The sequence below is a fragment of the Tachysurus fulvidraco genome, chromosome 14, assembly GCF_022655615.1.
Source record: "Tachysurus fulvidraco isolate hzauxx_2018 chromosome 14, HZAU_PFXX_2.0, whole genome shotgun sequence".
NCBI classification, from domain to species: Eukaryota; Metazoa; Chordata; class Actinopteri; order Siluriformes; family Bagridae; genus Tachysurus; species Tachysurus fulvidraco.
In genome coordinates this window covers 20,866,823-20,893,071 of record NC_062531.1, presented here as the reverse complement: position 1 = coordinate 20,893,071, position 26,249 = coordinate 20,866,823, and the positions used below count along the sequence as shown (strand labels likewise).

The 26,249-nt window shown below is 42.8% G+C and overlaps 1 protein-coding gene across 5 annotated transcripts in view; it reads right to left on the bottom strand.

Moving 5' to 3' along the window:
• The window catches only part of prdm16 (PR domain containing 16), a 161,893-nt gene that overhangs the window by 24,171 nt on the left and 111,473 nt on the right, over window positions 1–26,249 (bottom strand). For all 5 annotated transcript variants that reach the window (XM_047800104.1, XM_047800105.1, XM_047800106.1 and 2 more), the window contains exon 4: window positions 1,174–1,311. In XM_047800104.1, coding sequence (XP_047656060.1) covers window positions 1,174–1,311 — 138 coding nt within the window. The remainder of the gene's footprint in view (window positions 1–1,173; window positions 1,312–26,249) is intronic.

The following is a 26,249-nucleotide window of genomic DNA, read 5'->3' as shown; positions in this document are numbered from 1 at the left end:
GATACCCCACCTGTATCTTCACCTTTTTTTTTGTTGTTTCTTATTAAGCATTTTATTTTATTTTATTTTTTTGTCATTTTAATTCTCTGTTTGGCTTCTATGTGGAAATGAGTTATCCTGCATCATCAAGCTGTGCTGAAAAAATGATATAGAACACTGCAGATGTATAAAAATGTTTACTGTCTATAAATCCTAGCTTTTAAAAATTGGCTAAAATAGGTGCAGTCTCCTGTTGGTTTAAAACCATATACAGAAGCACTCAAAGTGTTTCATGAATAAATTTAAGTCCATGTGTATCTGATTTACTAGAGACTGTATCTTATCTTATAGATAATAAATCCCTCCGCACCATTTCAAGGAAGACAGGAAGTACAGTATATTCAAACAATTCCAGGTTTCAGTAGCGTCCTCTTCTCCTTAGATCATACGCTCTTTTATAGGAGTGTTGACTCACTTCCTTTGACACACAGACACTGAGAACGGCCCTGTACAAACAATAGCCCTGTTTGTTATCTATTGTTGGAGAGTCAGTGTCATGACATCAGCAGGTCCTCTTCACGTCTTCCTGACACTACCAACTGCTGCGTGTTTCTTAACATGCTGGACGAGGTTCGTCAGCTTTAGTCAATTCACGGTGTCAATACCAGTCCATGAAGAAACTGCGAGTGAAGTGAGAACTGCAATGGCGAGTGTGTTTGTCTGCCAGCAGCTAGATTTTCGCACCCAATCACATTTATTTACTTAGGCTCAGTCATTGATTTATGACTCATGACTTCATCAATACTATCTTCAAATCCTTGCAACCGGTTGGAAGGTGGTGTTATATAAATGGACAGTTTAAAAGCCAGACATTTAGGAGTATTTTCACCCGACAGTGGGCAAAAAGCCTAAACCTGAGGCCTGTTAAGAGGCCAGTTTCTCTATTTGAGCTGTATGCTTAGGGAAAAGAAGTATGATTTGATCTGGCTTTTGGTGGACGTATAAAAGACTTTAATTATTAATATGCTTAAATTTCCCTTTTAGGAGATGGGATTGTGGTTTTACATTTAGGCCTGTGGCTAGGACAAGTTAATGTGAATGGAACGGAGGAGCAAAAAAACAAGTGTGTGTGTGAGACAAAGAGCCACAGAAAGAAGAGAGAACATGGTGGACCAAACACGACATGTAGCTGACCTGATCTTCACTAATCTGACAAACAGCCAGGTTGTGCTCCTCGTAGGACGGTGCTGCCCGTACATATTTTAGCCAGCTCCCGCTCGCCTCCAGCGCTTCATCCAGGCAGAACTTCACATTGCCCATATGGTCCACTACCTATAGTGTAAACACACAGATATTGCTGATTAGAACACATCCAAAATGATACTGTGTCTATATTAGTCCAGCACACTGAAGCTGAGAAAGGAAAGGACTTATTTCTTTGAAATATATTTTTTTGTGTTATGTCTATAAATAGTTCTATGTCTTGAAGTTGTGTTCAATTCTGATATAATGCAAATAATTTCCCTTGCCATTATGGTACATATTAACTGCTGTTACAGAATATCCGTGAACATTCCCTTTACAGGCTAAATACGCTTTTAAATCTGCGATGGAAAGGCTGTGAGTGAAAAACGTTCCTTCTCCACACACTCCCTGACACGCCGCCTGATCAGCGTCGGCTAACCCGACACCAGCGAGGAAGTGAAGTTTGTGGTGTTTGGTTACTTATTGCAGGGAAAGGAGAACGACAAGAGGGGGAATAAGGGGAGGAGGAGATGGACCGAATGTCAGGAAATGACCGGAAGGAGCGTGAACGCCGTTCACGGTGGGGAAGATTTATAGCAAAACGGGAGGGGGGGAAAAATCCTCTCTCTTCCATCAATATGCTCCCCACCCACAGCGAAAAGAGCCTCACTAAATTATTGCTGTGTACCTCTTTGAAAACAAAAACTTTGAAAGAATATTCGGTTCTGCTCTATCAAGTTGAAACAAAATATCAAGTGGGCAGTCAGCAATAAAGAGCGAAACTAAATATCCACACAGCATAAATCCAAGCGGCTGTAAATCTAACGGTGCGATGTTTTGGGGGTTAGTGATATTTTTCAAACTCTGACAGGAAGAATGATTATTAGAAACATTTCATTTCAGACCAGAAATTTTGTCTGAAATTTTGTACGAAAGGTTGTTAAGCTTAATAGTCTAATTGTATGTAAAATGGGTGTTTTGCAAGATTTTACTGATAAAAATTCCATCAAAGGTTCCACTTAGTAATAGCTATAAAATATAGTACAATACATTCTAGAATATTATACGATAAGCGACTGGAGAACGCGGTGTTCTTTCGGATCCGGTTTTATTTTCACACCCTCATGTTCAGTAGGTCTAATTAGAAATCTAATCCAAAATAGAAATCTATTTGTTTTTGAGATGCTGGATTTGAGTAACACTTCAGGATCTTTAGACAATAATAGACGGTGTATATCTAAAACAAGGGTTTGACTGGTACTCGGTTTGATCAGCATCATGAGATCATCCCGTTTTTAAAAGAACTGGTCTATGTGCTCGGCTTGTCTGAGTGTCAAATCGAGATAAAAAAAAAAACCCACAAAATGTCACATTTAAGAAGTTTATTAGGGTGTAAAATAAAAGCAAATGAGCTGTTCAGAATGAGCTGTTCCCTATACCACTGTCTATTCAATGTCTGTTTATGTCTACAAGTCACTTTATGGCATGAGGTGGTAGATATGAAGCTACACTACACTAACTCGCTCTTTCACCTGACTAACAAAAGGCTTTGGGTCTGGTATTGTTGACATTGTAAAGCTGTTGCTTCGTCGAGAGCTACTGCTGCCGCAATTTATGGGAAAAGGCCTGCAATGATATAGAGCAGGACTCCGGTTTATGTGCGAAAACAGTCACTGAAAACTAACCAGGCATAGGAGGAAATGATCCTGCACTCTGAACACTTGTGCACACACACACACACACACACGTGCATACACACACGAACATGTTCAAGTGAGAGAGTGCTTGTCGACAGGACTAGTGTGACTCCAGCTACAGGTATGCTACATGTTTTATTAAGAGCTGGGAAACAGTTTGAGCTTGGTGGAGAGGCTGCTTGTCAAGGCTGGGTTCAAAAACACATTACACACCTTGAGAGGTAGCTGGGGGTGTGTTCTGGGTGTTTGGAGGTCTGCAAACACTCTGGCTCCAGATGGAACACTGATTTATATACAGCACAATAAAAAAGGAAGAAGGGAGAAAAGGAATGAGGGAGGGAAAGAGAGAACTGCTAGTTTATTTAGCCGCTGACATCATAGTGACACTTTCCTGGAAAGGTAGTGGCACACGTGAGGATTATAAAATTAGAATCAACCCCTCCCTATTTCTTCCTCATACCTAGGTGAGTCTTAGCCATGATTAGGCCTGGGGGAAATCTCCTGCGTCTACATTAAGATTACAGAGCCCCATGGTGCTCTTTTTTTAAGGGCCTAATTACCCTCATCTGGTGCGAGGAGCCACACCAGCTAATGGACTGGGAGGAAAAACACAGGTGTTGGCTCTGTGTTTAGACGTGTGTGTGTGTGTGTGTGAGAGAGAAATAGTGTGCCAAAACACACCTAAATGTTTATTTATTTTTCTTTCTTTCTTTCATTTTTTTTTTACTTCCCAACACCTTTCAATGAAGGAATATATAGCTAATGAGGTTCTAAGCAGTTGCTGCACTTTGACACCAATACTGGTGAAAGGTGTGTGGAGAAACAGTCTGACCTGAGAACCGGCCACTGGACGTGATATAAGCTAATCAAATTCAGAAGGACTACAGGAGTGCAAATGCGATGAGAGAGAGAGAGAGAAGGAGGAAAAAAACATTTACACACATTTAGTAACACCGGTATTTTTATTTAGCCTGTAAGGCTAGGCTGTGCAGCGAAATTCCTCCAGAACCTTATCAAACTGTCAGCTGGCACTGTAACTCCTTACACACACACACACACACACACACACACACACACACACACACACACACACACACACACACACACACACACACACACACAGCACACACAGCACTTTAACTGTACTGGGTTGTTCACTTCTGCAAGACCGATACGATGAACAAAGTAAGCAGCCTGTAAAACGTCACCTGCAGTCACGACTCTGCTAGTCGTACCTGTAACCTATCAATATTTTACAACCCTATCAGACATGATTTCTTCTGCACTATACACCCAGAAACCTAGTTCCTTTAACATATTGCTCACAGGCTTACACATTTCTTTCTTACTGCTATGCTAAAATAATCACACCTTTGGTAAAAGATAGCACACTCGCGTACTAGGGGTTATGGTGTCGCTCTACACACAAGACACAAGAGGGAAATCACAATGCATTAAAAGCAAGCCGTAGCGAGAGAGCTTATCTCTCATCTGTATGTGTGTGTGTGTGAGTGTGTGTGTGTGTGTGTGTACAAAAGCCCTGTGGTAGTTTTCAAACCTAAACCACATTGTGAAATTGTTTCGCTTCGTTCTTAGTACAGGGTTACTAAAAGGTAGCGAGTCAAGAGGTTACACAGAGAAAGACAGTCATATCTGTAACTTTATACCGTCTAAGCAGAGAGTGTGTGTGTATGTGCATGCATGCGTGTGTGTGTGTATGTATGTGTGTGTGTTTGTGTGTGTGTGTGTGTGCGTGTGTGTGTAAACATCAGAACAGTAGCAGAAAATAAATGAGGCTGTGTATTTAATCAGTGTATTGTACAGCAGTTTTCCCTTTACACAGCAAAATAAAATTAGAACTAAATATAAAGCACATAATAATCTACTAATAGTTTTGAATAAATGTAAGTGAATGTTCCACTGTTGCATCCTCTGCAAAAGAAAATCAGGCACAGGACTAAAGTGGATAAAAGATTTCAAGCATGGGACAAAATATCGACAAATTAAAGAGAAAAAAAAAAAACATCTACGTCTCTTTTCTAAAAAGTGTCACACTCCAAGCTCTCCTATATGTCGAGGTCAGTTCACTGTGAAGGCCACAGCATACGATTTACATCATTTACATCCTCATTAAATCTCCCAGTGAGCACTCGTGCACTGTGGATGAGGCTGAGCCATGCTTAAAGACGCCACACCCAGGATTGAAATGTTTCCTCATAGATAAAGTAGATTCAAATTGGTTTACAGTGACACTTCTGTCTAAGGCAAAAATAAATGCCCCCCACAGCGCAAAGGTTTTGCTTCGTCACCCATCTACCATGTACTACAGCATAGTACAAATTAAAAAAAAAGAAATTTTGAAATATTTGATATAAAGTGTATTGTAAAATGAGCTAATGCTAAGTAACTTTTAGTTAAACCAATCATCATTTAAACCATCTCTTTTCTTTGTAAAGTTTTATTTTATTACAACTCTAAACCTGCTGTTCTATTTTACTCTTGCGTGTTGGGAAGAGAATAAATATTAATACATTTAGAGTATATATATAAATATATATTCTGCATTTTCTCTCTAAATATGTAAAACACAGCACATCTCTTCCATTCATATCATTTTCCATGAGTGAATTAGACAAAGTTAAAGGACAGAGAGATAAAGTCCTCTTACGCTGTGGCAGCTAGGGGGCAGTCATGCACGAGCTCTGTAGAGAGCAGGAGCACAGAAATGAGGGAAATGAGTGGAAAGGTCAGGCTCTCCTCCTCATGAATAGACGTCCAGTCTCACACTCTATCACTCTCTCCTCGCAGTCCGCTCTGCTTCTCCCGAGTGGCCTCGCACTTCAGCCAAGCGCAGTGACGTCGTAATTCACTGCCACTGCCTGCAGGTCTGAGAGCAGCTCTGTCTGCTCAAATCTTTATGTTCAGCATTACTGCAAATATTCAAAACATCCCTCCCTTCAGTGGCAGGTCCTCTCTTTATAGATGAAGCTGAGACACCAGCTGCATTTGATCACACCAAGAATTATTACTGTTATTCGATCACACAAGGGGTTCGATCATTCTGAAAGCATCTAGTAGTGCGATTTAAAAATGCTTACACATGATTAAAGCTGATTACTTTACAAAGATAAATAGAACCAACACTAGGAACAGTAATAGTTATAGAAATAATTTGGACATATGCGGCTGACTTTTTGGATATATGCGGCCGAGATTTTCGTACATTTGGCTCACCGGTGTTATTTCAATAAAAACACCAAACAAAGAAAATGATCGTCTGAATAACTTCTTTAATGACTTTCGAAATCAAAAAAGCAACAGATTGTACCTGTATCTAACACTTAATTGGATTCCAGACTCCTACCGATTGTCCTATGTGTAATACAGAGAAAGGGCATGTTTTGAGGGAAGTGTGTGATTATATACAGTAGATGTGTAATTTGATGGCGCTAAACTGAAAGCTAGTGAAGTGAGAAGAAAAATGTGTGTTAAGGTTCAACTGAATTACTTCTTTAATGATTGGTGGATGTTATAAAAATCTAATTCATGGTGTTTATTGTGTGCTCTAATTTAGGCTCTGAGGCATATTTTTACCACCTGAATCTCTTTCTTACACAAACACACACATACACACATGTTCATTCATCACACCTTATCTAATGCAGGTCTAACCTGCAACTCTGACACAGGATATCCTGCCGCCTTCATTACAGTGGCAGGAGCCATTACTCCACATCTCAAGCACACACAAACACACTCCCTAACTCCTTCAAGCTGCCCCTGATCCAGACACACGCCAGTCACACCCACAGCAAAGCAGGCATCAAAGCTCGAGGCCAGGCATGTGTGGGAAAAAATGAGGTGAGACGGACAGACAGCTGCATCTTCAGACAAGCGGCAGCCTGGAAGGAGACAGGCAAGTGCTTCACGAGAGGAAGTCTCACTCGTTCTATGGTCGTAACAAGATAATGGTGCTGCAGATAAGGCTATGAAATGAAGATGCAAGGTTCCTGTAGGGACTTCAGAGTGTGTGTGTGTGTGTGTGTGTGTGTGTGTGTGTGTGTGTGTATGTGTTTCCCGATAGAGGGCCCCACTCAGAACTGTCCAATAAAGCGATTGAAGAACAGCAGAAGCATCCCCTGGCCTCTGAGCTTTGATGGATTTGACTGAGTCCGGAGTGGAGGGGTGGTGGTGAGAAGGCGGGGAGGTGAGGGGTTGGTGGTGCCAATAACAGTGATCTCTGAGCAATTCTGTCTGACAGCTTTTCTCTGTTACAGAAATTACACTGCAAAACTGAGAAGCGAGAGAGCGGTCATTAATCATATTTTATTAACTTCACTGGACTCGGCTGGAGTGAGGACGATGTGGGGAAGAGGCCCAGGGAGGAGAATGAGGTATGTGTGTGCGCGTGTGTGTGTATGTTTTGGGTGACGGGGCAATGGTTCCCTGCTTCAGCCTCCCTTACAAAATCAACCCCAGACAAGTATCAATAAAATCTGGACCAGCACTGAAACCTGGGTGGGAAAGTAACATGACAGAAAAACATAAAGACACACACACACACACACACACACACACACACACACATTTTGAGTTGGTGACCTGAACTGTCAGACATTTCTATGACACCGAGATCCATGTGGATGTGTGTTAGTGTCAGATGATGTGCAAAAATAAGCACTCACAGGATGATACCTATCTGCCTGCTCTTCAATTTTTTTTTTTTTTTTGAATCACTCAGGACGGCTAATGGCAGGATCTGGAAAGCTTCGCTCACTCTCTCCGCACACCCACACACACACACACACACACACACACACACACTCTTTTTAAAAGTCCAGTGACTGGGTCTGTGTTTGAGTATGTGATGTTAAACCTACAGGATTTACTACCTGTTTCCCCTTTGCGCTGTCATTATGGAGCCAGCACACAACACAGGTGTATCATTACTTATATTAGTGAATGTGAACCGATCATGACTGCTCATACACACACACAGCTTTGGAAATCTGTGAGGAGTAATAAAATTTATGAGGAAACTCCCCTTTCCCACTGCTATGTGCTATATGTATATATATATATATATACGTATATATACGTATATATATATATATATATATATATATATATATATATATATATATATATACGTATATATATATATATATATATATATATATATATATATATATATTATATATATACGTATATATATATATATATATATATATATATATATATATATATATATATATATGGTGAGCGTGTGTGTGTGTGAGTGGGCACATTAAACTGTGGCTCTCGTCCATAAGGCAATTATGATTGCAGGCGCTCCTCATTTCGAGAGGGCAGGCCTCTGCTTAATTAAAAAGTAGGCAGCTATGGCTGGCCGCACTCATAAAAGCACATCTGGTCTGCGGTGCGGCTGGTGAGAGGAAGGCCGAACTGCCACTGTGGAGAGAATGAGCTCTCTGATAGAGCTGCTGCCAGGACAAGAGCAGTGACAAAACACAGGCATGACACACACACACACACACACACACACACACACACACACACACACACACACACACACACACACACACACACACACACACACACACACACACACACACACAAAGACACAAACATGCAAACAGATGTACAAGGGATGTTTCAAAAGCTTAATTATCACCACAGCTAAACATAAACAGGTCTATAAAGACAGCAGACACAGATGATGCTGTTCTGAGAGAGAGAGAGAGAGAGAGAGAGAGAGAGAGAGAGAGAGAGAGAGAGAGAGAGAGAGAGAGAGAGAGAGAGAGAGAGCAGAGATTCCTGCATCAGGGTGGCAAGTGCTCCCCCTGGGCCTCCCCTTGGCTACCCTACAGATCTGCTGCTCATACTGACATGATAAACATAATTCGTAATAAGAACGCACAGCATTTCTGTAAAACTTTTCTTGTTTCATATTAAGAGTCATGAACCTATTGCATTCTGTATATAGAGTCATTGTGTAAAATGCCATGCTGCCTCAGTCTGTGTACAAGTGCTGGAGCTGTTCCTCTGCAGCGCCTGACATGCATTAGTGCTTGACAGCACTGGAGCCCTGTTAAGCGACGCAGACAGATCCAGAGGACGGCAGAGCGGCTCATTACTGAAGAGACTTGGAGAGAAAGGAGAGACTGATGAGAGGAAGGAGGGAGAGGCAGAGGAGGGGGTCCCGTTCTTCTCATTTAACCCGTGTGCTCAATGACCCCGGCTCCTGACCCTCTTAACCCCTTGGCAACACACTCAAAGCTGCACTGGGAGAGGAAGCTCGGCAGCGGTTCTGATTCACTAGAGCGTTTAACTCAACAGATAGATGGATAGAGAGATAGCTGCGTAAAAAGTCAGAGTTTGGGCCTGTGTACTTAGTGACTTGTCATTGTGCAAGGAGATTAATGGACATGAGGACGGGAGGTTGGCTGCTTTCTACAGCCTTGTTATAGTAGCTTATTTTGGAACCACTCAAATCTACTTGTTATGTATATTTATATGTGCATCAACAGCTACAGTAATTTGTACATTAAGGGAAATCGAGCATAAAGACGTGAAAGTTTTGCCAGCAAGGAAGTTCTAATAGCTCCTGTTGCATGGAATACACACACACACACACACACACACACCTTCGCCCTTAGGAAGTTTTTGGAGCTCCCTTGAAATGCCTCTATGCTTCAGAGGGCATCATTTAAACAAGACGTGAAGAAGTAACAGAAAAAAAGACCTGGTGCTGAAGAAAAAAAGTTATTTTTCAGACTGCACCTCCATAATGAAACGGTACCCCCCTCCTCCCGCCCAATAATTTACAGGCTCTCGTTATGGCCGGCTGAGGCATGGCGCTGGTGCGTTATGTGTTTTTGCTTTACTAGCCGGCTTTGGAAGTCCGCCTTTTACAGCCAGGCTTTATGATATGTATTTAGGGCAATTAGAGAAGAGATATATTGACTCATTATAGCTGGGCAGGTGCAGAGGGGAGAATGGAGCATGTATAAACGCAACACAAGGGCACAGAGACGGCACAGGGCACGTCTCTCTCCCTCCTGCCAAGCCCGTAGACCGCTAAAGGTTTATCTTCATCCTGGTCCCACTTCTGCATTGGTTTTAATGCCCAGGTGGCTGAATCTGTCCTCGATTTGCTCATTAAGAACGGCGGTCAGAAACGATCAGGCTCGGGGTTGAAGCTGAAGCATAAAAATGTAGCTTTTAACTGTGCACGTGGCATAGAGAAAGTTTAAACCTGGGTAGAAATTGTGAGAGATGTATGACAATAAAAGTAGTGTGGAATAAATGACAAGAAAACAAAACAAAAACAAAACATTCCTTTACAAATCATTCATACAGATTCTGTGAAATGTTTATAGAAAGCAGTGCTTGGAGGTAAAGTGAACATCAGCTTATACGAGAACACGGAAGAGAATCGAGAATTCACTGTAATACTTCATCAAGAATCATCTTGGCGTATAGCGTCTCCCTGGAAGAAGCAATTACGAACCACTATATAGAATTTCTTTGAATATCAGGCTGGATTGACAAGTTTTTTTCCACGCTCTTTCATTTGTGTAGCCCATCATCAGACGAGGTCCATTTCGCAATGAGTACATAAAGGCTAAATGACTCTTAACAGTGAGCCCACACTGACTTTGAATAATGAGGCTAATCATAGCGGCGCCCCCCGCAGAGGGAGAATGAAAATGTGCCACACATGGGGTAAAATGACACGGACTCCCTAATTGTGGTAAAGGGCTCGGACAGAGATCCGTAGCTAGTTATTCAGCGCGTAGAAACAAGATCAGCCAACTTGGGAGCCGTGCTCACGACCTCGTCAACAAGTTCAAGATTGAGGCTAAATCAAGGACGATCGTAATTTCCATGGCTGGAGCTTCAGCGCCTGATTATTGAAATAACACCACATCCACAATAATGTCACATGGCTTTGGCAGAGAACGAGTCAGAATGGACAATGATGCGATGCTATAAGGAAAAAGTATGTAGTTGCATTTTTAATTCAGTTAATTCGCTGCAAGTGTCAGAACAACTGGCTTGTTTCTTGAGGGAGAGAGAGAGAAAGAAATGTGAGAGCGTCAGCAGGAAAAGCAACGGCGGCAGGATCAGAGTCCAGCTACATTACACTTTCTACCTGCAATCTGTTCTATCACACACACACACACACACACACACACACACACACACACACACACACACACACACACACACACACACACACACACACACACACACTGGCATAGCATCAAAGAGTCAACAGAAAACACCGGCTTGTGTTTAGCGCAAAGACCAGCTTGCAACTGCTAATGGAGATTAGCGAAAACCTCTCTTTCCTCATGATGGAGTTTGGTGTGTGTGGTTTTCCCTTTTCCTTCTTTTCTTCCCTTCGTGCAGGACTGGCAGGCCCAGCCACAGAACTGCCCAGAACCGGGGGAAAGAATTTACAGACTCGGTTTTGCCAGAGTGTCATGATCTTAACAAGAGCCGCCCTTAATGAGGCTCTCTCTCTCTCTCTCTCTCTCTCTCTCTCTCTCTCTCTCTCTCTCTCTCTCTCTCTCTCTCTCTCTCTCTCTCTCTGTCTGTATGTGTGTGTGCATGTGTGTGTAGTTTCTGCAGCTGCTGAATGCGTGTGTGTAGTGCACTTTGGGCAATAGGCTCAAAACCAGGAAACCATAAATTACAAACCAACCTGAAAGTTCGTCTTACATTACAATTTCAAATATTTATTTATTGAAACATCAAATAGAATTATATACGAGTGTCAGGGGTGGGATACGGTTTTATATTATGGTTTCGCTATTGAAAGCACTTACTAACTAACGGATCATCTATTCTCAGTGTATCTGGTGAGGCCAAAAATGTAAGAACATGCGTTTTCTTGGCAACCGACCAACGGCTTAGATTCCTCTGACGGCACACCTCTGCCAGAGAAATGAAATCCAGCCCAGGAAATGTGTGGTATTTTAACTCAATTTGTTAAAAAACTAGAACAGTACAAGAATAAAAGGTTAAACTGATTTTTGATGAACATTTAGTTAGTTATATCCAAAAATGATGGATTAATCATTTCCTTTGCAAAAAAAAAAAAAAAAAAAAATGCTGTGTAACCAAGTCTACTATTTATTTACAAGAGTGCTATACAAACTGAATAAAGACAATTTAGGGAGCAGTCATTCGGTCGCCTTTGAAAAAACAAAGCATCTCTTCCATCCTTGGCAGATTTCAACATGAGAGAGAGAGAGAGAGAGAGAGAGAGAGAGAGAGAGAGAGAGAGATAGAGAGAGAGAGAGAGAGAGAGAGAGAAAGGGAGAGCAAACACTCCTAATTATTCCTTAACTCAAAACAGGCATAACGGTTTCAATTCCAAACAGAATTTTGCAGGCGCGCTGCACAGCATACCTGCTCAACATCAAACTGAATCTACACAATCAACCACGCAAATGTTTCAAAGCCCCCGCCAATTCCTCAGACTCGATTTGTAAATTCGCTGTGATGGAGGGTAAACAGACAAGTTGGGCCTGGCCGTCGCATCTGCCTAGGAATTCCTCGAGCATGAAGTAGTGTTCGATTACGGCTCGCTTGCAGTTGCAATGAGATGGAGGATTTTTTCGAATGATGCTAATTAATCCAAGACCGCCTCTTTGCTTTGCCTTAGAAAAAAAAAAACCTCCCCCTCCCACTTTTCCAGTGTTCTGGGCAACAACAGGTTTGTGGTTTTAAAACTGAGTGTTTGGTGGTGCTAGCGTAGCGGTAAAATTTGAGCCCGACGGTGAGAAAAGCAATAACACGGCCAGTGTGGCCGCCATGCTAACATCTATTAGCTGGAATGAAGAAATGAATGAGCTCATTAGCACTTGTTGGCACCAGCTGGCGTGGAGTGTGAGAGTGCTGATGGCCTGTGATGACTCTTTCCCTAGCTTTATTTACCTCTCCTGTATACACATCAAATACACAAGGAAGGACCTGGAGTGTATATACATAGTATATAACGTATATTGTGTACGTTGTACGTATCCTGCGGCTACCGAATAAGATCTGTAAACGTTTCCAGCCCTCGGTTTAAGCATGGTTCCTTAACACACACACCTGGTTTTACAGAGGGATGCAGTTAAGGGAGAACACTTAGTAGATGGCTGGTACAAATGGCTAGTAAGTCATGAGAAAAGACAGATGACAGCACCTGAGTACAGGGTGGATGCTGTAACCCAAGCCAGAGTTTAACTGTAAATGTAAAAACAATACACGTGCTGCCCGTAACCTCTAGCTGTCTTTCAGCGATTCGTTTCTCCTCCAGAAAGTTTGTCCTGAGAAAGTTCATTTTCTCCCCAGGCTGACAAGACGTTATAATGAAACCCGGGTAGTAATTTGGGTGGATCTCAACCAAATTATGAGCGAGGGCTAGAGAGGAAGGGAAAGCAAAGGAGAGAGCCAGACAGAGAGAGAGAGAGAGAGAGAGAGAGAGAGAGAGAGAGAGAGAGAGTCTGTAGGGCTGATAAATCTGAACTCCCTCTATGATTGGAAACACATGAGTCAGGTTTTTCTAATGAGCTCCTATGTTTGGTAACATTGAATCTAAAGTGGCCCCACACTAAAAAAAAAAAAACATCTTACCCTTCCAGTGTTTGGATATCGTTTCGTCTTAACTATGAGCGTGGAGATGTGAAGTTCAATTCAACAACAAAAAAAAGCCCAACAAATTTGTCCGCTGCAATTTGTTTTCCTTTAAACAACCTAGCCCTGTTCCCTGATGTTCTTAATCGTTAAAGAAAAACTATTTAGAGAAATGTTTTTGTTCTTCTCAGGAATCATTTGAAAGCAACCAAACTGCAGAATTTGTGCGACTAAACAGCAACAACTGGCTTTTTTCAGATCTATCGTGTTATATTGTATGAAACGCTTTCTCGGCGTGTAATGTTGTAAGTGTGGGACATGCACTCTCTGGGTTCTTACCGTCTGACGTTAAGGTTAAAGAGAAATGCTCACTTGCGCTCACCCAGACCCTGCAGTGGTGCAAGCATCCTTGTAAAACCGTCGCTTTACGGAGACAGGAGGAGAAGGCTCTGTTTTACTGTTGTGTATAGCATTGTTTAACGTCCCACCTTTTTAATATTTCTCAGCTTCCTGGCACGGTGTCAAGCCTCGAACAATAAAGCCATTGAGCTCGGCCCCGTGCCTCCAGCTCAATTTGCGCTAAGTGCCGGTTTTAACGCCATTTTCCTCTTTCTCTCAGACTTCTCTCTTCCCCTCCTTCACTCTTTGTGGTCACTGCCTTACCATGCATCACCCTGAGTGATAGCTATTCTGCCCAGAGCTTGAGAAATGTTTATAGCTACCGTTGGACTTCACCTCGCCGCCCTCTGGCCTTAACCTTCACCCTACATCCGACGCCATGACAGATACTTGGAGCCACTATATATCTGACAGACCTTTTAATTAAGCCACACTTCTAATCGAGCACAGCGGCCATTGACTCAGTGTTTAAGCCAGTATGGAGAGTGTGTCAGTCAAGCCCCGGGACGTGCATTAATCCGGCCAGGAATGGGGGGGTTGCCGAGGGTTACAGGGGATTAATGTATGGACGCCACGCTAGCGCGGTTGACAGTAATGGCCGACACTTGTGCATTAGGGTGATTGCGAGGCTCGGGCTGCTTTCAGGTTGGAGCCGAGGCACCACAAAAGAGATGCAGCGATCACACGATCGGGCTCTCAGCTCCATTAGGGCCAGCGGGAGAGCCAGGCCGCTAATCAATGGGTGTGTGGGATGGAGTGAAGGATGGGGGTGGATGGGCACGGCATGGAGGAGACAGATTTCAGAACCAAAATGCAAAGTATTTCTACCCATTTTCCAATTCCGATGACGTACGGTCATCGCTGAAGACCATTTGCTTGTGGAGATTTTGTGTCAGTCTAAATAAATTCATTCCAACTGCAGATCTCACTTTACACGTATAGTACCGTACAGCAACGTCGGCGTTACCATAACGACATGGTGAATTCTTTATTTAACAAATAATTCTCAGAATAATTCATTATTTGATCATTAACAAATGATTATTCGTTGTGCCATGTATGCTTGTATATGAGACTTCATGGTCAGGTGTCATATTTTCAAGTAGTTAGAATTGCAAAAGTAGCTACAAGGACAACGGAAAAAAATCGGTACAATGCTGTTTTTTAAGCTTTTGGGACAAGAGTAGGAAAAACCGACAGACACAGAGAGAGAGAGAGAGAGAGAGAGAGAGAGAGAGAGAGAGAGAGAGAGAGAGAGAGAGAGAGAGAGAGAATTTGAAAGAGATAGATGTGATGTACTCCAGTGCCTCACTGATAGGTCAGAATCAGACGAGGTGTGAACAGGGCTCTGAGCCTACAGCTGACAAACAGATAACAGATAAGTCAGACATGGTTGTTTAGACATCACACCATCGATCTCTCTCTCTCTCTCTCTCTCTCTCTCTCTCTCTCTCTCTCTCTCTCTCTCTCTCTCTCACACACACACACACACACGCACACACACTATGAGTCTAGAGGTATGACACCTGACACAATGCTCTATCAGCTCCATGCCTGTCTGCTCCTGAGATGTTGAGCAGGTGAGAATGATTGATTAAACGCAGCGCCACCTTTCATTTAGGAGGATCACTGATCTCTTTTAATCACACCAGACCTTCTCCTACCTCTCCTAGTGCAAACTTTGTTTGATACATTTTTACCCTAGTTAAAATTGAAAACCTGCTATTTTTTTTTTTGCTTCATTCTGATTCACCTCTGAGTGCAAAAAAAAAAAAAAAAAAAGTTGCTTGCTGCTTTAGCCAAACTGCTGAAGTGGAAAAACAGCTGTGTGTTTCAGTTTTATTTCAGAATGAACTCAGCAGGGAGATGTGAGTTAACCTCTGGTCACTGGACTTCCACTGGGCGAGGGAGAGAGGGTGCCTCTAAAACCAGAGGACGCCCTTATTAATAAAAGAAAGGAAGAAAAAAAAGCGCCGTACATTTAGCCAGTTCTTGGTTTACAGCAAAATGTTTGAAGTTATGTTTAACAGCTCTGGTATGCTGCTGTGCATCTAGCTGTGATTCAGACCCTCATTTATGGCTAACGTGGACCGATTAAAGACACATCAAACAGCTATTCTACGTAAACCTACCCAGCGCATTCAGCTAGATGGATTTTTGGTGTTGGTCTTGTTTCCAATAGCTTATAGTAAATGATTTTCAGTGAATGTGTCTGCTGATAAGAGATTGCAGGTGAAAGAGAGGATGTGAGTTCATAGTTTGGTGGGTTCACTGTTGGACCACCACAAGCCCCGGAGTTCACAGGTTATCAGTCAGTCCTTGGCTCTCGCTAACCTCATTACCTAATGTGGCTGCATCAGCACCCTCGCTGCCTCTTATCACCCCTTGAGGAGTGTGTGTGTGTGTGTGTGTGTGTGTGTGTGTGTGTGTGTGTGTGTGTGTGTGTGTGTGTGTGTGTGTGTGTGTAACCAAGATACATTCCACCTCACATCATTTTAAAAAATTCTACTAAACAATTCTTTGTAATTATAATTATTTTATCATTTCGTTATTAGAGTTAAAACCTGAGTGATCTTTAATCTAACGCTCAAAAACAAATACATATCATTTCAATCTACGATGTAAGTAGTTTGGGTTCTGTAAGTGGAAAGTTCTGGTGTTACTATCTAAATACACATATATACTGTACATAATCTAGATATGTAAAAATTTGATTCATTTTGAATATCTGAATGATCAGAATAGATATTGTTGTCATTCTGGCTGTATTTCACTACTGTGTAGAAGTTTACTGCTTCTGTCATGCTTGCTGTTCTTCATTGAGAAGTTATGATTTATGGTCGCTTGCACCCATTGAAGCATTTTCTCCCTCTCTCCCTCTCTCTCTCTCTCTCTCTCTCTCTCTCTCTCTCTCTCTCTCTCTCTCTCTCTCTCTCTCTCTCTCTCTCCCTCTCCCTCTCTCTCCCGCCCCCCCCTCTTTCTGTGTGTGTATGTGTAGGATCATGTTTGTATGTTTGTTCTGAGATCTTCTGTGTTTGTTCATCGGTGCATGTTTGTATGTTAGGATAATTACCCTCGCAAACAAAAGCTGTGGTTATTGCCCCCTAGGCTCCGGCTCTCTGACCCCATTGCCAGGAGTGGCTTGGAGGGCATGGTTGAGATAAACACCAGAGCCCCCAACACACACACACACACACACACACACACACACACAAAACCTAAACACACAGCAAACCATTTACCCCTGTAGTGAGAACAATTAATCATAGCGAATTTAGGCCTAACGTGCTTATATGTAAATGAGGCAAAAAGCAAATTGACTAATGATTTAAACACACACACACACACACACACACACACACACACACACACACACACACACACACACACACACACACACACACACACACACACACACACAATTTCACACACATGGTGTTGCTGCACGAAGGGTTCACTCGGGACTCATAACTAAACAACACTAATTAAAAAAAGCATAATAAGAGGATGACTTATTACAGAGCTTGTGCTGTATGTGAGCCCCCTGGCACTCATCTGCTGTGTGAGCCAACTCTCCTGTACACACACATTAGCCTTTAGCCATGAGGCTATTATAAAAGGCCATAAGGGCACTTTGGAAGCCAATAAGCACCCAAATGTCAGCCCTCATTAGACTATGATAGGGGTAAACAAGAAACTTTTAGCAAAGCCAAATGGTTAAGAAATCCATCAGAAACACAATGGTGCTAAACAAGGCTAAAATGGCTTCAGCAGAGCCGGATTGATTGTCACAGTGTAGCCGGAAGAAGAGCGACTCTTCCCTGCCAGGTTAAAACCTCGGCACAGAGGGAAGCTTCTAAAAACTGTCCAGTGGCAGCGTGCCAAGTCCAATAGAGTCTTGTCCATTAGTGTCTGTTTCAGCGTGCCGCTCTCCTCTGGCTATTCATCTCAGAAACTGTGTGTCCCTGCTGCTCTTTACAAAACACACACGCGACCTTAGCGTGTTTACACACACACACACATACACACACACACACACACACACACACACACACACACACACACACACACACACACACACACACACACACACACACACACACAGAGCACACGCAGATTACAAACCCCGCTGCACACTCACACATCCCCAGAATCTGCTAACATTTACTTAATAATTTAACACCAAGCTACCGTCAATAACATTTCCATAAGGGAGAGGACGAGAAGAAGAGGGAGAGAAAACACAGGGAGAGGAATAAAACAATTGTGGGATCGATGGTGCAAAAAATTGGTTTTATCGAGTGCTCTTTCTCACATTTCCCCCAGACACAGACGAGGGAACGGAAGGCGTGCAGGCCCCCGCTCTAGGAGTCGAGGAAGAGGAGGGGGGCACAGAGAAGAAAATAAATGAGATTATTGATGTTACACGTCAAAAATAATTGCTCAGATTTCTGCTCAGAGGGAAGAAAAAGATGCTGATGGATTTGTTGATCCATGAAAAGGCTTCATTTTGCAGGTGGACCGAGGAGACGGAACCTTCCGCGTTATGTTTTTTTTCTTCTACTGACCCCCAGGAATATTTGTAAGGATGTTTGATTCTTCAATTTGTCTCCAGGCTAAAACCTTTACAGAAGGAAAAAGAGTCTACAGGTTCAATTTATTTGTTCGCTTAAGCACAAATACATGTAGTCTGCTCTGTTTAAACACCGCTGCTACAGAAATGTAATCAACATCTTCTGACCAATCAGAATCGAGAATTCAACAGCTCTTAAGTAGAAGTACAATTGCTATATTTACTTGAGTTTATAAAATAAAATGTGAATAAAATCAAGGCTGTTCGATCTTCACCTGGAAACTTTAACTAAATGTGTTTATTACCCCTGACAGAATTATTTATAAGGACAAGATGTGTTTCTTGCATTCGCGTCTTTAAGGACAATCTGATGCCGAGGATCTTCATCTAACTGAAGTCGATACATAGCGAGGAACAACGTAGCCTTACAAACACCAACCTGATCACTCACTTCACACACTGGATTAAGAGATGGATAGTGAGGGGAAAAAGTGGGAGAGGACAGAAAAGGTAGAGAACAGAATGACTTTTTTGTCTGGGACAGATTTTTTGATCTCGCATGTCTCAAAACTGTCGGCTTAGCCGCTCTGATCGTGGTGGTCTGGCCCGGTGTAGAGTACCCGGACATATTCCCCCACTTCTAGGCAGCGTCTGTATCTGGTGCTGCTTGCCAGCGCAAGTGTACAATAGGCAGCGTTGGGCGATTGAAATTCACTCCGGCTCTGTCCCCGCTCTGTTCTGAAAAGCGATCTGGGCTGAAGGGGAAGATAGGCGCTGACCCGCTGGCCCCAGCGCCTCCTCTGAGCCGGCCATTTGAGCACCGCCTGAATGAAGACGGGCCTACGTCACTCACACACACATACACACACACACACACACACACACACACACACACACACACACACACACACACCAAAACACATACACAGGCTTCATCAGATAGTTTCCATGGACTGAATGCCTCAGACCCCAGGCCACCGAGTGTGTGGCATCAACCGCCTGCTTCAAACGCCAACTCCTCAAGCTCCCGTTTTATTACCTATCGTGTGCTGTTCGAATCTCAAAAATTTGACAATCAACTAGTTCGACCTGTCCACAAGAAAAAAGTGGACTCTTCCTGGAATGAACTCAGCAGTGTTTTACCGGGCCACTGCGGTCTTTAGTGTAACTGCCGCAGCACTGCTGAATACAATCATATACCGCACTGGCGTTAATATGGATCAAAATGCTTTTCACTGGAGGTGTTTGATAGATTGAATGTGCAAGTTTCGCTGACTGACGTTCAGCCAGCCGGTGTGGAAGAGTGCGACACAAGAGCAAGCACAGATCAAATAATCAAAAGGTTGTGTTCAGCTCTGAGCACCCAGAGCCAAGCGTAAACACAATCAGGAGCAGCTACTGGAGAAAAACCTCAGCAGAATAAAGCTACTGGCAGCGAAAGATGGAAAACAGAAGTGTGTGATAAACACCTGAGAATGCCTCAGTGGAAAAGCAAACATACACAGCTCTTTTTATCTGTCTCTCTCACACACACACACACACACACACTTACACACACACACACACACACACACTTGGATTTATTTCAAAATGAATTCAATTAATGTAACACAACACAACACAACATAATATATCTATATAATGTATATTATCATAACAATCCGAGAGTCATCGCATTGCCGTAAAGTTCACAGCCGCACGTAGCTTATAGTGTGTACTCTGCAATGTGCAAGCACGTGTGGAGAGGAGATAACTTTACGAGCCTCATCTCGATAGCCAAATGTTTCCAAAGCCTCGTGCTCTGCTCCCGGGGGCACTTCCTGGCCCTCTCAGCTTACCCGTGAAGGGGGCAAGGCGTAATCAGATCGCAGTGGTCGGTCATTGTCTCCTGTGGTGAATCTCATCTTTTCAAGCTGACCGTTTTACTGTGGAATCTGTAAAATAATTCGACGGGGCCCACCTCTCAGCCCTGGTGTCAGTAAATACCTGTCATCAAAGTGTCCTAGTGCAGTAATGCGCCACAGATGGAGATGATGTTTTTTCACCTCCTTCGGTTTGGATGCCGTGCATGTGAGCTGAGCTCAAGTGCTCTAGGCTCCATAAGTAAATTAGCCCGTTACTTAATGTGTACCATTATTTTTGATTAATATGATAGTCTTGTTTTGATGCCATTATCATTTTAAAAACTCTTTAAAAGTCGGTTAATTATACGGCAAACACTCACATGTCTTAAAGTACAACATAAGCAAAATTTTGTTTAGATGTACCTGTACAAATATGTTTGTTTCGAGCTTGGACGTGAAATATTCATTTATTAATGGATATTAAGGAGCTTGGCTTTTTTCAGTGGATCGGTAGGGACATCGGACTGTGACGAAAACCTTCCAAAACAAACAGTAACGATCTCAGACAGACCCAATGTATTGATCTGGACAAACAGGGAGTAAAATCGATGCCATCAATGAGTATATAGAGATTTCCTCCAGTTCATTTGTCATAACCAATCAATATGCCAATGAGAAAAGGATACACTTTTCACGCGCATGCTTCCTAATTTAAGTAGGATTTAGCAGCTGATGGAGCCGCTTGTCAAAAACGCACCGTGTCTAACCTCTCTCACTCGGTCCTTTGCTGTGTGTTCCGTCCTTCATGGCCGTTATTGACATTTTACCGCTAACCTTCTCTTTTACACTAACTTTAATGCGAGGTCTGTTATCAGATGTGGCCGAGGTGTGGAGTTTCAGTCGCCCTCCTCCTCCTTTTCTCTGGGTTATTCATCCCCTCTTCCTGTGCTCTGAAAGTCAAGCTTCCCTTTACAAAACCCCCGTGCCCTTATCTTTCTGACCCACCACCACCTCACCCACCACCACACCCCCTCCCTACTTTCCAGTGCGCTTACGGTGCACTGTGCTCCATAGCCAGGAGAGCTGTGTGTCTGTCTCCCGGGACTGGCAGCAGGCACAGGGACACAGCAATCGGCTGCTTCTGAAGGGTGGGATCACTGATCAAACCAGGGGCACGGATCCCTCAGGGGACGCTGTGTTTACCACGGTAGCTTCCCTACACGCCTGATAACGCAAGGGGTCACTACACGAAGACTAGGTACGCAACACACTTCCGAAATATGGCACTATTTCTAAGAACCAGAGCTGCTGCACACTTTCAATTTTGAGTCAGGTTTGTTAACAGCACATTTCGTAACATTTATTCTCCTCGGCTGTCAATCAAACAGTCTCTGTAGCACTGTAAACAAGACAGAAAAAATGAACCCAGAAATAATTTGAAGCACAAACATCCGACTAAGAATGACAAGGAGGTGAGTTGCCTGTCAGTGCACAAATCTCTGCATCTCTTGCACGAGCACGGAGGAAAGTCGTTTGCTATGCAGTGTGTTTCCTAAAAAAAGTTTTTTTTTTTTTTTTTAGTCAAAACAGTTAACTAGGATGTATTCGATAATGTATTAAATAAACTTTCTGTAATAAAACTTACACAGCAAAAAAAGACCTACTGATTTACCAGCAACAGATTTATTTATTTAATTATATTAGGGGATTCATTATTAGTGATATTAAATACCGATTAGGTAGTTTATGCTACGAGAAGGATTGACTGAGTATGTTTTAAACGTGATCACGCTACCAAGTCCAGATCACTGATAAAGTACAAAAAAAACTGGCATGGTCAGCTGGTGTTTACCCGAAAGCTCAATTTAGCAGGAAGCTACAGAATGTTGTACAGGTCTGTGCTGTGAACTGAGGCAGTGTCGCATAGCTCTGGGGCAGTCGTTTCTACAAGTGCATTTTGAAGAGCTTGCTGTGGGAGGCAGTGAAATGGGACAGCAGAGAGTGAGGTGCTGTCTGGGTGGGTGGTCAGAAGCATTGGGCAGATATCAGTCATCATGCCTGGCTCAGAATTCAATCTGGTTCTGTCTGCAGGACTCTTACATCGTCACCCCACCGATAGGGATCACGGGCAGGGCGGGTGTGGCGAATCACTAAGCTCTGAAAGGGGGTCGGGGGCCTCTTAGTTAAGAGATGCCTTCCAGAGTCTTTATAGCATATACAGCAGCTTGGAGCTTTATTTTCATTTCAAGAGCTTGTAAAAAAAAAAAAAAAACCTTAGATGACTTCGTGTACCTTTATGGGATTTGTCGTCAGGAGGATGCATAAGAGTGCATACAGTATATGAGAATGAACGCGAGAACCTTAGATATGTGAAAACTTAAAAGCATTTCACAGAATGCCGAACTTGTATGTGGATGTGACAAATAAAATTTAAATTTGGATTATGATTTGTGAAAAAATTGATGAGAAGGGCTGATTGTGCATAATAAGATGTGGGGAAGAGGATCTCTAATAGGAAAGAAGGTTCTTCTCCCATCCGATTTGCCGAGAGGATGTATACTGGAATGTATCCGCTGAAGCAAGATTGCCTTTCCTGTTCCTTTTTTTTTTTTTACCTCCCCCTCCGTGGCCTTTTGTCCGGGGGGTCTGCAGGTGCTCGGGAGGGCACAATATCCCCATATTCATATCCTGATTCTATTCTGATGCCAAAGCCCGGTCCCAACGGACAACACCTGCTCCGACAGCCCTATGAGCCCCACACAATGCTTGTTGTTCTGGCTCATGCATTCTCATCCATCCCCACATAGGCAATCACTGTCTGAGCCATGCTGAGGAGAGACAGCCTTTTCACTCAAATCCCCCCTCATCTCCCCCTAAAACTCAGTTCCCATACGTAGTACTGAGAGTCAGTGAATGTGGCATAACACACCTGAGGAGAAGTGCAATAGACAAAACGCTGAGGATAAATTAATACTAAGAGGTTTTGCACTTTATGGGGTCAGAAGCGAAGAAGTAAAATTGTAAATATACAAGAATGAATAATAACAAAATACCACAAAAACAGAGAATATGATCTATGTAAATAAGTAATTATGATGGTGAGATGTATGACATCGCTTTGATTCTACAGTTATTCTAATATAAAACGATGACTAGAGCTTTTTCTTTGCTTGTAACCTCGGAACAACCTTTCACTCCGATGTCAACTATCCTGATCTTGAGGTGAATTTCATCTGTCTGCAGAGCTACACCTTCTTGACTCTTGACCTAAAGACCTGTCATGCCAAAACTGTTGAACTGCAAGAAAAAAAAACACTTCTGGGAGAAAAAAAGTGAATTTATATATAGCAATAGTAATAATACGTTAAGGTGTGCGAGACAAGGCATTCGGCACTCATCTACAGACTGTAATTGTGACGATTTCCCGTCCTAATGGTGCGGTGCTCCGCCTTTCTGTGCCTCTCTCCATGGTGATGAGGAGCGTAGGATCAGGCATGTGGCGGCTGGAGACACCATTACCTATAAATAAGGTCCAATTTGGTTGTCACAAGGTTGCCTATAATCTAGCGGTGGATCTGGGGCTTGGGCCACAGGCCGGGCCTCCAGTGAGAGGGAGGTTAGAATGGACGGGGGGAGTGAGAGCTAATTGAAAGCTGATTCCTGTCAGGAGCTCCTTTCTGTGTGAGACAGAGGGGACATTGTGTCCCTCCTCGCTCGAGTGTGGCCCTGGCTGCTGCCAGAAACCCACCTTTTTATCCCTGAGACAAAACAGAGACCCTCAACCCTCCCTCTTTCTCTCTATCCCTGTCTCTCTCAGTTGCAGCTCTCTCCTGGACGATGAAAGGGGATATATTAGGAGGGTAATTCCGAGAGGGAGATAACTGTCAGACAGGATGAAAAATGCTGTCTATCTCCAGGACTTGGGACTCAGGCCATGTCAAAACTACAACTTTAGGGCTCAACGGGCCTTGGCAAACCTGTTGCAGATAGCTAGTCTCTAATGCCTTTATTCAGTTTCACTTTCTCTGTTTTCTTTCTTCTCTCCTTTCCTCTCTCAAGTACCTCATTGCTTCAGTGGTTTTTAACTTACATCAACTTCGATTAATGGTCTCTACCTACAGGCTGTGTCGATCAGGAAAAAATTCCTCATGCCGGCTAATGTCAAAAAGTAAATGTGGGGGACGTGTTTGTCACTGTCAGGGCGGTGACTTTGTGTCTTCTGTGAATGGGGTTAGGTGGAGGTGGTCGTTGAGACGGGTTATCTCCCGAGTTCAGAAAGACAGGCTAATTTTTTCCAGCTGCCGTGTGGGGAGGGAGAAATGACAGATTTACCTCCTCCTTAAACACTCAAGACAGGCTTCGTCTCCAGGAACTGTCAGAGGGGCCTTGTTAGAAAGTTTCCTGTGGCTGGATACTTCTTGCTCAGATCTCTTTCACACTCTGACCCAATCGTACCTTCTATCTGTACTACCGATATTTAATTTTTTTTTACATTGAACTCTTGATAAATGATTGTATCCATCTCTCCTTTCTTCTCTGTGCATGATGGACCCGACTTTATTTTGAATATTGAATATTCATAATTATATACACACGTGCATGAAGTGTGAGAGGGCTTAGTGCAAGACAAACAAAAAAATACTGCTGTCACTGCCACTGAATCCGATCATGAGCAAATCTCCTGTCAGTGTACTGCAGAGCGGGAGCAGAGAGCATTACCTCATAAAAATATTAGCTCATAGCTGCTTAAATCTGATACCTTAGCAAGGAGGAGCAGGCAGCTTGTAAAGCCAACCATTTTTGGCATGTATGGAAAACTTTATATGTAAGATAAAGTATCATATGTTGAAAGCTGAAACAAAAAAAATGTAAACTACCTTTTTTTTTTATAATAACAAATATACAAAAATAGATATTTCTAATAGTATCACTATTAATAATATTACTGCACCTTTGTGATTATTAAGGGGTAGCAGCATATATAAAGTATAGTCAAATGGCTCCCCAGGTTTGTTTAAGGGGCTTCACAATAAATAGAATATGGTTAATCAGGGTATGTTTGTGTGTTGAACTTCTTAGTACTGGATCTTTGCCACATTTATTTTGACAACACAATAAAATATTATAGCAAAACAGCCCCGTTGGCCTGGATAACACTAATGTTTAGACTAGCACGAGCGTCAAAGCGGTGTCAGAATAGCTGAAGCAGATGTGTCACTGCTTCTCACTTTCCTCTCGAACGCTGTCTTACTAATTCTCTGTGACAGCACATACTGAATGGAGCCATCCTTCGAGCTGAACTAGCATATGAAAATGCTAATCAAGGTTGTACAGCACTTCATCACCTCATCCTGCAATGCTGGAGGCCAAAAATCAGCATGTGGGTTTACAAAACCTTTGCAAGTCTGGCAAGTTTCCACTCAATAGAGGTATCTTGTGTGAGTCTTGATTATGTCACTGATGAAGACAAACAGAGGTTTGAGGCCTGAGATTACTACAAGTCTGGTCGCCTACTGTAAAGGTCAATGAGACAAGACATGCACACTCGTTCCTGTAAACACACCCATGAAAGCATACACATATCCATAACCAAGACACACAAACACAAAAAGTACTGACATGAATGAAAATCATAAACGTATGCCAGCTAAAAGAGTTTAAGAACCATTTAAACCATGTAAATCATAATTGACAGCCATTCTGAGGAGATAAAACCCAGATTGAGCAGGCCGGTTTCTGGTTTCTCCTTTCCATTCTGGAAAGGAGCTCGGCGCATGGCTTCGACACAAAGTGATGAGTTCTTTATTACCCCAGCATGCTGTTTTGATCATGTGTGTGTGTGTGTGTGTGTGCCACGCAGACGCCAAGTTCTTCCTC